The sequence below is a fragment of the Octopus bimaculoides genome, chromosome 8, assembly GCF_001194135.2.
Source record: "Octopus bimaculoides isolate UCB-OBI-ISO-001 chromosome 8, ASM119413v2, whole genome shotgun sequence".
Classification (NCBI taxonomy): Eukaryota; Metazoa; Mollusca; class Cephalopoda; order Octopoda; family Octopodidae; genus Octopus; species Octopus bimaculoides.
The window spans coordinates 54796764-54810822 of record NC_068988.1 but is presented as its reverse complement, the minus strand read 5'-3'; the positions used below and the strand labels follow the sequence as shown (position 1 = coordinate 54810822).

General features: G+C 34.6%; 1 protein-coding gene across 18 annotated transcripts in view; it reads right to left on the bottom strand.

The window, feature by feature from the left end:
- LOC106882633 (tensin-1) overlaps nt 1-14059 on the bottom strand; it is an 835201-nt gene that overhangs the window by 44788 nt on the left and 776354 nt on the right. For 15 of the 18 annotated variants that reach the window (XM_052970116.1, XM_052970114.1, XM_052970115.1 and 12 more), the window contains 2 exons: nt 5863-6028; nt 4037-4135 (listed from right to left, as the gene is read on the bottom strand). In XM_052970116.1, coding sequence (XP_052826076.1) covers nt 4037-4135; nt 5863-6028 — 265 coding nt within the window. The remainder of the gene's footprint in view (nt 1-4036; nt 4136-5862; nt 6029-14059) is intronic. The other 3 variants (XM_052970121.1, XM_052970122.1, XM_052970125.1) reach the window with 1 other exon arrangement.

Below are 14059 nucleotides of genomic sequence, written 5' to 3'. Positions count from 1 at the left end.
TACCAGGCTTATAAAAGAATAAGTCCTGGGGTCAATTTGTTCAATGAAAAACTCTTCAAGGCAGTGCCCCAGCATGGTTGCAGTCAAATGACTGAAACAAGTAAAAGCTATAAGATACTTAGGAAAATAACCAAAAGATACAAAGTACCTAAATGAAACCTACACAAAACTGACCTCAAACAAAGACAGTAGTGTAACACACACACACACACACACACACACACGTGCACTCATACAAAATTAAGTGCTAAATGGATTCCCCCAAAGGTTTCAATGATGACTATTCATCTTTGTTCACAAATCGGAACTATCTACTCATATTCATATTAAGTAGCGGAGTTTCTACATACTCGCATACGCACACACATACACTTTTGAATAATTATCAGGCGTGATCAGTGTAGCACATTGTGTGACAGAGGAACTCTTTCAAAATACAAGTTCAACAAAGAGAGGCTTCCTTATAGTTTCCATCTACTCAATTTCACCCAAAAGGCTTAGCTCAAGTTGTAGCTGCAATATGCTTGAACACACACACACATACATATTACACACACACATTGAGTTGGCAAGAAAGTAATTTCGATTTTTTAGTGGGAAATAAGTCATTTTTTTTTTCATAGAAAGAATGAACTTTAATCAATTATATATTTTCCATTTTGTTCAATGACTTTTGCCATCTTTCTGGCAACTTCATGATTCAGTGCTCATAGAACTTCTGGTCTTCATCAGCCAAAAACTGAAGCAAGTGCGAGTTCCAGTCATCATCATTATTGAAAGTTTTATCATTCAAAGAATTTTGCAAACTTCTAAATAAATGGTAATCTGATGGTGCAAGTTCCAATAATTTTTCACAAGTTAGCAAAGATGTGTGTGGTCTAGGATTGTCATGGTAGAATACGATTCCAGTATGATTTGCCAATTCTAGCCATTTTCCTTTGATTGCTTCCCCTAGTTTCATACAGTAAATATCTGAATTGATTGTTTCGTTCCTTAGAAGCAGCTCAAAATACACAACACCTTTGTAATCCCACCAAATTGACAGCATGAGCTTTTTTGATGCAACTCAGCTTTCGATGTAGTTTGTACTGGTTCATTACGCTTGGACCATGAGTGTTTTCGATTGATGTTATTGTAGACAATCCATTTTTTATCACCAGTGATGATGTGTTTAAAAAAAAAGGTCGATTTCATTGCATTTGAGATACATATCACAAATAATGATTTATTGTTTGAAGTGAATCTCTTTCAGTTTATGTAGAACCCAAATATTGAGCTTCTTAATGAGTTCGTGTGATACATTTAACCTCTCTGCAATTTTAAGCAGAAAATCTCCAGAATGGAATTTTAAAAATTATTTCTGACACTTGCATTCTGTTAGAACAGGGCGCCACTGCATAGTGCTAAAGATTCCAACTTTGCCATCAAAATATAGGACAAAATATTGCAACGGCCTGGGTTTTAAAGCACCACAGCTCTTTAATATCCTCCTGAAGTACCTGAGAGATCTGCATAGGGTGGATGTAAGTGTCCCCAAAACGAAACTAGATCTCTTACTGTCAAGAGTCACGATGAACCAACTTCACAGCAGGAAGTGCAAATGAGGGCAGTGGCATCAGACATATATATATATTTCAAAATGTAACCACATGTGTATCATTGGCGATTTTCTTCCTCTGTCTTCCCTTCTTTTGGACTTTCCTCTATTTCTGAAGAAGAGCTTTGCTCGAAATGTAAAATTTTCTTTCTTTCCTTTCCTAAGTGCCTGATAATACAGTACTTATACTACATCCTTGCGTTGTTGTGTTTTCTTGTTTGTTCTTCTTTGTTTGGATTCACTAACACACACACACACACGTATACATACGGATATATACACATGCATAAATACGGATATATATATATATATATATATATATATATATATATATATGGAAATATATTGAGTTAATGTTTGTTTTTATGTTCAGTTATAATAACAATTTAAAGTTAATCTGATGGTTTACTCTCTACTGTTGTAGAATATGGATTTATTATTTTTATACAAGAATGTTGTTGACAGCAACTTTGAAGTATCAACCAATTAGGTCTTTGTTGACAGTCCAAAACTTCAGAGTTGCTGTTAATAATATTTTATAATATTCTTGTTAAAGAATAATAAATGTATAGATGTGTGTGTGTATCTCATCATCATGCTGGTATAGGTTGGATGGTTTGACAGGAGCTGGCCAGGCAGGAGCCTCCACCATACTTGTGGGTCTGTTTTGGTATGGTTTATTTATTAGACTGTAGAAAAACAATTAGGGATATCAGCAGGAGTTGGAGAATGAGATTTGAATCTTGTAAATAAGAATGATATGGTTATGTAATTTCTGCTCTACTTCACATTGAGATAAGACCAGGGCTTCAATTATGGAGCCACAAAATATATAGATAAAGAATCATGTAGCCTTGACGCCAACAAGAAATTTGAACTAGATCTATGACTTTGGTGGATTATGTATAACAAAACTTTGCTCATTGTGATAGAAGGCTGGTCTATAATGAAAACTCACTCCTAAAAATATTTAGTTCAACATCGATGTACATAAACTATCATCATCATCATTTAATGTCCATTTTCCATGCTGGCATGGGTTGGATGGTTTGACATGGAGCTAGCCAGCTGGGAAGAGTCCAGACTCCAATTGTCTGTTTTAGCATGGTTTCTGCAATTGGATATCTTTCCTAATGCCAGCCACTTTACAGAGTGGACTGGGTACTTTTTACATGACATTGACATGGGTGCTTCATATGTGACACCTACACAGGTGAGATATATGGGCACTAGCATGAGTGTTTTATACATGGCACCAGCACAGGGGCTTTTATGTGGCACTGACATGATGCTTCAATCCACAAACTTTTCAAAAATGATTTAACCAAAAGAAAAAATCCATTGTCAAAACATGGACATTTAAAAAAAAAAAAAAATTGTCAGTGACTTGCAGAGCATTAAATGACACACACAACTATATTGTCATGAGTCTAAATACTTCTTAGAAGCTTCCTAGTATTAATGGAGGGAGAGGTTCTGTTAATACAAATGTATAGTGAGACACAGTATATATCTTCTTTACCACTAAGTCTCAACAAGCAACACACATACACACACAACACTTTAATGCTGCATCTCAACAATACAAACATACAAACTTGTGCACATGTACACAGATACAAATATATTCATGCATAAATTTGCATGTAAACTTATAACATCTCAGATCCAGATAATAAACTATATTGCAATATTGATTAGTCTCATGATAGATGTACAGACTTGATATTAGAGTTGCATATATTTGTATGAGCACACATACATCAGAAACACATATATACACAGTATCACACACAAATGTATATATTATTATGCACACAGGCATACAACCAAACAAATGTATAAATACATGTCCTAACACACATCTTTATCATCACAACATGTGCTTTTCCATGCTTGCATGAGATGGACAGGTGTGACATATACCTTTTATAAATATACTCAAATGCAGTGCAAATATGCATACACTTACACAACATACAGTGACACAAACACACATTTCCCTATTCACCTACAAACACACATGCATACATCAGACAACAGAGCTAACCACAGTCCCTATTTTGCCAAAATTTGGTCGGCACCACGAAAACACCATAAACAACACAACAGACTCACAAGTCTCACATTGCTGGCATTCTGCCTCGCTCATCTTGTTGGTCTTCTCTCACTATATTGATAAGGTGATGAAAACAAAAAGTTAGCTGATTGCAGGAAATAGCAAGAGTTAAGCAACAAAAACGACAGCAAGTGGTAAGGTAAATAAACAGATTAGCAACACTAAGCAAAACTGTGCAAGGAAATGTGCAAGAAGCCGTAGATCAATACCATGAGGCAAAGGTTTGTTTGGAAGTTGAGAGAGTTATGGAAGTAAGGCCATGTCATTTCCAAAAGAGAGGAGACAAAGCAGGTGTCATGAAGATGACAAATGTTGTTTACCTGAATGGCCACGAGACCTAAAATGGTAATTAGAATGGCCAAAAGGACTACTTGGGTTGACGTAAGGCGTACCAGGTGACACTGGGAAAGGAGGGGTTGCTAAAATATAGGAAACAAGTGTAGAAAAAATAACATTCATGTGACTAAACATGCTTTAATAAGAAAAAGAAAAAAAAAATTGAGAAAATAATCATTGAAAAAAAGTCAGCTACAAACTACAAGGAAAACATTACTACAACTACACAAAAATTAAAACGAAACAATAAAGGAAGGAAAGAAAGAAAAAGAAAGACAGGAAGGAAGAAAAAGGAATGAAAGAAGTAATCACATTAAAACATGGAAAGTACACATATGGTTCATGAAGGTGAACCAGCAAATAAACATGAGACATGCATGAGTAGGTGAAGGAGAGTCAAGACAGTATAAAAAATAACAGTAAAAAAATAACAAAACAACTGGTTTGAGTGCAGTGGTGATAAAAACAAATACTAAAAACATAACAGTGATGGACAGTAAAGTAACTGGAAAAACGCACACACACACACAGAAAAACAAGGGAGATCTGAGGTGAAGGGAGGTAAGGACTAGTAAGCAATACAATCACCAGGGTTGTGGTTTCAAATATCATTCCGTCATGCTCAGGTTAACTAGTTAAAACCATTGTTGCTGTTTGTTGTTCAACTGATTTTTGTGATCATTACTGTTGTGGTTGTTGTTATATTATTATTATTATTATTATTATTATTATTATTATCATAATTATTATTATTACTGCTATTCCTACCTAGGATTAATTAGTATTCTTTTTGATATCACTTCTACTATTTCACTGTTACCTTTGGTTACAACATAATCATCTCAATTTAACTGTTAAGTTAAGGCTGTAATTATCATCATTATCTTTATCATCATTATTATTATTCTTTTGTTTTTATTATTATTATTACTATTATTATTGATATTGTTTTTATTATTATTATTATTATCATTATTATTACAGCGAGAATTTCATATAAACCACATTTTAAGAATTATGGTCCATTTGTTATGCTATTCTCAATCTTTTTCTGTTTCTTTTTCTTTTCTTTTCTTTTTTACATCAGACTTAAGCCCCTGAACAAACAGCCCTGAACTGTTTTATCTTTCAGAAACCCAGACACAAATTATGGCTCAAATTCCCACCACGCAGACAATTATTCTCAAAATAGACAAAATACCAAACATGTATGAGGCAGACTAGATGAGACATTGCATGTTTGTTATGAGGGAAAACATGTTACCTTTGAAAAAAAAAGAATGTAAATGAAGTGATTTGGCAGAATGGGTAAATGATGAGGCAACAGATGAAGAGGTGACTGTTGCTATTTCATAAACATAAGACACACACTCAGAAGGAATGGTAGCAGGAATACTGCTACATACTTTGACATATCAAAGCATTTTTCTGTAGAATATTATCCTTTATTCAGGAATAACTCATTCATTGTTCACTTATTCTATGTACTGTACATGCATTTTTGACTTACTTTTTCTGATGAGTTGTATGTAGTGCACCTGAGGACTGTATACAATAAGCTCATTATATATCATTATTATATTTCATATATATATATGTGTGTGTGTGTGTGTGTATACACATACAGACATATTATGCATGCATGTGTATATATTAAAAAAGAGAATAATGATTGTCATCAATCAGCATTATTGTAGTGCACTGGAGCTGTGTGTATAATAAACTCATGAACATTATTATTTTTAATTTCATTATGAAGTGAAAGTAAGCAAAAATCCAACAAACTGATAAGCAAGAAACGAAGACTCACCGACACTTGATGCTGGGCTGACAGGGAAAGCTGGTGTAGTTGGGCGACCAAGAGTGGACATTGAATCTGGTTCAAGGGTTTGAACACCTGGACCAATGGGTCGTAAAGAAATGCGGTCTTCTTCTATTTCTCTAACCTCCAGTGGCTGTTCTTTTGGCACCTGGGTCTGCAAAGTAGTATAAAACCAAATTAATGATCAGAGAACTTGAAAGTCATAAGATATTAGTTTTATTGTAATATACAAAACAAAAATGAAGTTGATACTGATAAAGTAAAAAAACAACCAACAACAAAAAACAAAAGTAAATCAAGAGAAAATAAAAATATAATGATGGGGATGAGATTTTTATATGTAAAGAAAGAAAGAAAAAAACAAATAGAGTAAAAGAAAATAAAGTCAAATTAAGTGAGCCATGAAATAAAATCTTGGCAAAGAATTATGAAATGTTACTAATGAAGGATGATATCAGAAACAAAAACAACCTAGGTTTGATGATGCCAGCAAAGAAAGTACAGAATACCATTGAGATAATAGTGTAAATAGGTTGGTATTGTGTAATTTTCCAAACAGATATGATGTTGATAACAGGGGATAGTGAAAACCGAAGTAGTATATGAAATGATATAAGTCTATGTGTGTGTGGATGTGTTTTGCAGAGTGGCAAAAGTTGTTGCAATAGAACACTGAGAATACGAAGTAGATTGGAAAGAACTCTGGTTTACAGAGAAGGCTTGTTGAATGGTTTTCATTGAAATATTCTTCAAAGATAGCAGTAAACCACTAGGAAGCATAATGTTGATATGAAAAGCTTAATTAAGTAGAAAGGATATTGAAACATTTAAAGGTTGAATAAATCACAATTCTACAAAGGATATTGTACATGGTGGCAGCAGGACAAGTGCAAAAGGATATCAATACTAGTGGTATAGAGAATAACTGTGCTGATGAAAAGGATAAGAACAACATAACACTTAATAATTACAACACAGCTACAGGAGAGGACACTATTACAGATAAGTACTATACAGATAATATTAGTTCTACTCTAATTAGAGAGTGAGAGGCAGATACTAGGACAGAATTTGTACACGTGAACAGAATTTTGAACTAGGGAGCTTTTTAAATTATCACTTGATCTGTTAGAAACAACAGTAACATTGCCCTTGAATCTTACCCTACTGTTTCATAAAAGGGCACATTGGATAATGTACTCTTAGATATACTACTTAAAAAAAAAAAAAACCCGATCCTGGATGGAATGCTTTTTATCATAACCCTACAGGATTGTGACTGACCTGGGAGCTAAATAAGAAAAACTTTTGTATTTAAGTTACATTGATACTCTATAAGGATCACAAAAGAACCTCAAAAAAACAGTAAATATTGAGGTCTATACACCCCAAATTTTATTCATATATATTTTTAGAAATCAGGTAATATAGACAAAGGGGTCATCAATCAATAATGAGACAACTACACACACAAGTGGACAAACATTGATACAATACTTGGGTTTCCTAGACATTTAGTTCAGAAATTAATAGAAAATAATGTAGTCCAGAACCAAGGGAGATAAATCCCAACGATCATTTCGAGTTTACATTAAGCTTAGTGGTTATCTTCTCTTGGCATTCTTCAACCTCAACTGTCACTCCAATAACTTAGACGATTTAATATTGAATTCAGAAAAGTCAAGACTAAAACTGAACAGTGAAAGTTGACTAAAGATACTAGAAAGAAAGTAATACTGACAGAAAATACACACAAATAATCTATCCTAGTTATGTCTTTGATTGTGTACCTTTTCCAGAGCTGACTTGGGTTGAACAACAATTTTTACCGATCACCAGAGAAAACAAAATCCACCAATTTAATGGGTGAGTCAGCAGGGAAAAGAGACCTAGAGTAGGGTAGATATATCACAGTAATGCAATCACACAAAATAACTACACCCCGCTCATTCTTTTTTGGCAATTTCTCTTCATTTCAGTTTAGAATCTCATGTCAAATAAATTGCAATATAAATTCAAGAATTAAATGACTGGTTATTTAACAATAAATAAATAAAAACTCAAAATTTTAAGCAAAAAATAAAAAAATAAAAGCATCATGGGAAAGACATTTCATACTGTTTTGGAAAGTGATATTTGGAAAATTAGATTGGTGACATTCAACAAGAGAAAGGGAAAAAGAGAGTTTTCAAAACTAATACATAGGCTGACATTTGTAGAGAGTAAGAGGCACTACAGATCAAAGAAGCAAACACTGACAAAAACTACAAACAATAGAAAATGGAAAATTGAATAATTGCTTACAATAGATGCTACATTTTTTTATGTTTCACTCACAGATTTGTCCTTTCGTTATTTTAACCAGACAGGATGTTGAACACCAACACTGAAAATGGTTTAAGCTAGTGCAGTTGCATCATCATTGCATAAGCCAACACCAATCCAATGGCACCATGTGCAGTATGCTGCACAGACAAAATGTGAAACTATTGTTATGACATTCAATTGACAGAAATTGTCAAACTTAAGCAGCACGTCAGATACAGATATGGATCATAATGTATTGTAATAATGGTCCCACATTAGCAGTTTATCTGATGTTGTTGTCAACTATACACACACACACATATACTTAACTTCAAGTCACACTCTCTAAGGTAGGGGTGGGGAAACCCCTGCCTGCGAGTCCACTTTATTGTACCCACAGGCTGATATACTCATATGTACAAACTATAGTAAATTTTTCGATTATAAAATTTATACAATATTTGTATGCTTATTTGCGACAAAGGTTGCATTTCCACTACAACTTAAAACGGTTAAACTTGAACAGAAATCATCCGGTATTTGCTATTTGAAGGGAAATTTTGTTATCACTATAAAACACATATTGCTAGGTTTGTACCTTGAAACCCAACTACTCTCTAGCAGAAAAATATAGAATACCTCATAAGTAATATAAACATCCTAAATTCAGAGCCAGCAGTAATGAAAATGTTACATGTTAATTTAACATGTTAAACTTATCTTTATTAATGTGTATCAAATTTGATATATACAAGATTTGCACAGATATAAGAGTTAGAACTTGTGATGCGCCTGTGGACCTTTTCCTTTGAAAATTTTTACCTGCCATGCTAAAAAGTTCCTCCACCCCTGCTCAAAGGCCTACTGACAATCCTCTTTGATATCTGCCTAAAAACATTAACTATACACACATAAGACTCACTTGACACATTTCGAAAAGAAACCACAAAAAATGCAGCTGTAGCTTGTACCCTCACTATTCTAGAATATAAGTTAGAAACTGATTTCAGAACCCTTGCAGCAGTGCTGTTTTTCATTATTTTATACAGTAGATCAAGAAGATATCGTCCAGACAAGTATATTTCCTAGATACATAGATACTTCATCATCATCATCGTTTAACATCTGCTTTCCATGCTAGCATGGGTTGGACGATTTGACTGAGGACTGGTGAACCAGATGGCTACACCAGGCTCCAATCTGATTTGGCAGAGTTTCTACAGCTGGATGCCCTTCCTAACGCCAACCACTCTCAGAGAGTGTAGTCCACAAAAGTTGTAAAAAGACTTGGAAAAGCTTCTAAATAGAATGAAAATAAGAAACAGACTGAAAAGAACTCGTTGGAAATATAGCACAAATGGACTGAATTAGACAATCTTCAGTAATATAACAGCATTAGTATAACAGAAAAACAGTTACAGGTAGAGATAACAAATATGCTAAAATAGACACCAGAGATTTAAACTGAAATTAATTATGGTATGTAATAGTTAACAGTCAGTTTTTTTTTTTTTTTTGTGTGTGTGTGTGTGTCTAAATCAGACAAAAGAAGCCTGTGCTTTTGTAAATCAGTAGTGATAACATTCTTCTAATTCTTACAAAGAGGAGGGTCGGTAGAAGCCTGAGATTTTATACTCACATATTGAAGGATTGTGGTAACTGTGTGTATGTGGAGGGGAAAGAAATAGTGTGACCAGTATTTTATCTTGAATTACTTGAGGTCAATAGGTAAGGGGAATGCCCAGAGAAGAAGTTTGAGAGGGGGTGCAGAGTTGAGAAAGAAGCATTGATGAAAGAGCCTAGCATGGTAGATGATGGAAGTGCATTGAGTTGAAGTGACTGGGGTGAGACAAGTAAGTAGAGTAATCTTTAAGTTCAAATGAGCAGAAGTTGTTCTGACAGCCATATAAAAAGATATAGTGGATGCACAGAGTGAGGCCAATGGACACTTTATGAGCTAGAAATAGCAATTAAACCTTCTTCAAGATGAGCTGTAGTGCACCTAAGCACTATACACAATAATTTCATGATTATTATTATTAGAAGTGACTTTGGCTTGGCAACACAACAGGAATTTTAAGAGCAGAATAATATTTGTAGAGAAGTTTTTTTTATAAGGATATCATCCAGTAAGCTAAGAGGAACAAATATCTATGGGGGCAGCAGAAAAGGCAAAGAGTTAACTAGTTAACTAAAGTGTACTTCTGTCTGTGTTAACATCAGTGGGTATCACAGAGGGCAAGCAGAGTAACGTCCCTTGACCATTCCTCAATGCAATGTGAGGGGGTAGTTGGTGGTGGTGGTGGTGGTGTGAAGGACAAATTGGACAATAGATAGAATAACCTAAGTAATGGAAGTTTATATCCTGAAGTAGTGTAATAGATAGAATATAAAAGCTATAGTAGTCCCACAATGTTCCAGTCATAATAGTTCATAGTTGATACACTTTTTAAGGAAAATATCTATAACATATTTGGTATTTCAATACAGGTCATAGCATAGGAAACAAAGGGTATCATCAAATTTTAACAACCTGATAAATGTCAATTTGAATGGCATCTTGACAACTGCAGTGGACAAGATAATGTTATCAACAAGAACACACTGCAAACTTCCATGACTGTTTAGCTGGGAACTAAATTTTTCCTACAAGGCCCCAAACAAAGAACTTATTACATGCACACACATATAAAAATAGACATGGCTGTGTGGTTAAGAAGTTTGCTTCCCAATCATGTAGGCCTTGGGTTCAGTCCCATGGTGTGTGGCACACTGGGCAAATGTCTTCTAGTATAACCCTGGGCCAACCAAAGCCTTGTGAGTAGATTTGGAATATGGAAACTGAAAGAAGCCTGTTGTGTAAGAAAATGTTTGTGTGTTTGTGAGTACCCTAGTCTAGACATCACACAACAGTTGCAAATAATCAATTATATTGGTCATAATACTTAATATTATATTTTATTGACATTGTAGCCAGATTCGAACTCAGAATGTAAGAGATTGTAACTAAATACTGCAAAGTATTCAGTTCAATGTTCTACAGATTTTGTCAATCTGCCATTGACATATATCTGAATATATTCACACTGAAGATTGTAATGTCATTGGTTAAGTCTCCTAATAGAACTGCCAGCAATTGCCCAACTGTTGGTGTTTCATTTTGTTTATGTACGAGGAAAGTTCAATGGTTTTAAACAGATCTGATGTGATATATCTGAGTAACAAGATGTAGACAGAACTTGAGGTTTTAGGATGCAAAATGTCACCATGGTTGAAGGTGAATGCTAGTAAACAAACATCTACCTCACTTCTATTTATATCGAGCCTCAACTACTGTGTTATCGGACGATCTATGATGTAATTATAGCTCAAAACGGTTCCTTGCTGCTCAACTAAGAAACATAATTATAAGATATTTTATCTTTCTACGAAGACACAAGAGAAAATAACAACAACACCTCCACACACATCTCTATGCATCCCACAATCTAAAATACAACAGGAAAAGAAAGAAATAATAAAATTCCATGAAGGTTAGAAGAATGCCCCCTTATATAATGCTTTCATCACCTTCTACTACTTATTAGTATTTTGTATGATTCACTAAGTAAAACCAGATGAGAGGGAACAGAGGGAGAGGTGTTCTAAGACTTGTGCAATACAGTTATCAACAACCCACAAGTAAACTGTAAATAATGTAGTTCTGTACCATTCTTTATTCTCTTACAGGGGTGGGGTCAACTAAATGACTAACAGATTGGCAATGAAATAGAATAAAATCCTTCTTTATTTTTGTAACACACAGAATTAGAGATTAAAAACTGCTTCCCCATCCCCTATCTGTCTTTTGGCTTGCTTTTGGCTTATCTTCTGACAAGTGGTTGGCATTATTCTATACAGATGTCCTGTCAGTAAAGATGATCGACATAAGAAAGTGAATTTGTATCCAGCATGATACTTTGCAGAACTGAGTTCAAAATCTGACAAGTTCAGCTTTGTCATTTATTTCTCCAGAGTCAATAAAATAAGTGTTCCAAAATTCATTCACAACTTGAAAATATGTATTAAATGGTTCCTGCTTTGACAGAGATGGACAAGTATAATAACCATAGCAAGCCTAAGCTTTGGGGTCTACTTAGATCCCAATCTAAATTAAACTATAAAGCAAGCATGGGCAGGAGATTACCCTCACAGCAGGGATGTAGATATGTGATCAACAAATTAATTGAATAGCTGCAGAAAGATTGAAGAAGAAAATGATGATAACTGAAGAAATAAGGGGAAAATTGGGAATGGCAACTCTTTGGATGGAAACCAGCATATTTAGAGCAACAACAAAGATTACAGCATGCCATAGATTGAATATTTGATTACTGAATATAATCCAGGTTTTTCCCTCTAAATAGTCTCATCAAGTTTCAATTAGAAGGATATAAACACCTACTTATATTTTATATTTCATCTATAAACAAAACAGAAAGACAGGTGTAGCTCATGCCAATAACAAATGCAGTAGTCCTATATCTTACGTACTCTCTAAACAAAGCTTAAAGAGACTCTACACAGCAGCCAATCTCTCTCAAATAACATCCTTTATTCTTAAAAGAAAGGAAGGACATATTGCATAATTTGGTTCTAGATACACTGAGAAAAATTCTACTTGTACAACAAAAACACAGCCTAGTGACCACCCACAATGCTCAGCAAGCCAGAATGCACTGACTATTGCTTGTGTTTACATGACTATGCTGCAAGGCTATGTATTTTTTTTTATATGAATTTATGTACTTATACCCACCATCATTAGACTGGTGAACAGAAAACAAATATGAAGGCATTTGATCATAATAAATGGCACAGACACATGTATTCTCTACAGGGAAAGGTAGAGATGATTAAACAAAAAAAAAAAGTAAAAATACGTGATGGTGGAAGTTTTGCTGTTGTGAGCCAAGTATGGTGTCAATGAATCTTATTTCTTCCATTTACAAAGTGCATGGGGATGATTAATTCATCATTATATTTTTTGAGGATGAACTTTTTAATACTGTAATGTAGTTGGACTTGGCAGTTCACATCATAGGCTATAACAGTAATAAACAAACCTAGTGGTGGTGGACAAGGTGAATCACATGTGCTATATAATTGATGTTGTGTACCCCTTTTGACACATGAACAGTCAAGAAAGAAGGCGAAAAATAGACATACAGAACTCTCTTAAATGCAAGATAGCTTGACTTTGGAAAATGAAGACGGTGAAGATAGTGCCAATTGTTGCTGGGTGCTTGAGGACAGTATTAAGAGGCATCAAGAAGAATATAAAGGAAATGGGAATAGTGCTCAGTAGAAATGTAACAAAAGGTTTGCCTCCTTGGCATGGCCAGAATCATCAGGAAAGTATTAGATAGTTGAAAAGAACAGATAGTAAGGTACTGTAGGCTGCAGGTAGCAAACCTGCATTGCATACAAGACTTCAGGAATTCCAACAAAATCCCGAGTTGAAAGAATGATAATAATAAAGTGCTAGAATCATAGCTTCTAAGGTGGCGAACTGGCAGAAATGTTAGCCAGGCGAAATGCTTAGCGTTCTGAGTTCAAATTCCACCGAGGATGATTTTGCCTTTCATCCTTTTGGGGTCGATTAAATAAGTACCAGTTACACACTGAAGTTGATATCATCAACTCAATCCGTTTGTCTGTCCTTGTTTGTCCCCTCTATGTGTAGCCCCTTGTGGGCAGTAAAGAAATAAGAATCATAGCTTCTAATAAAGAAGGGTCGGGGCTGCAGTTTATGATTGAGAGAAAAACAATACAGGCAAAAATAGAAAGAGCTTATAGTCTAATCGATTTAAGTACTAGATCTGTACCCTATGCATAC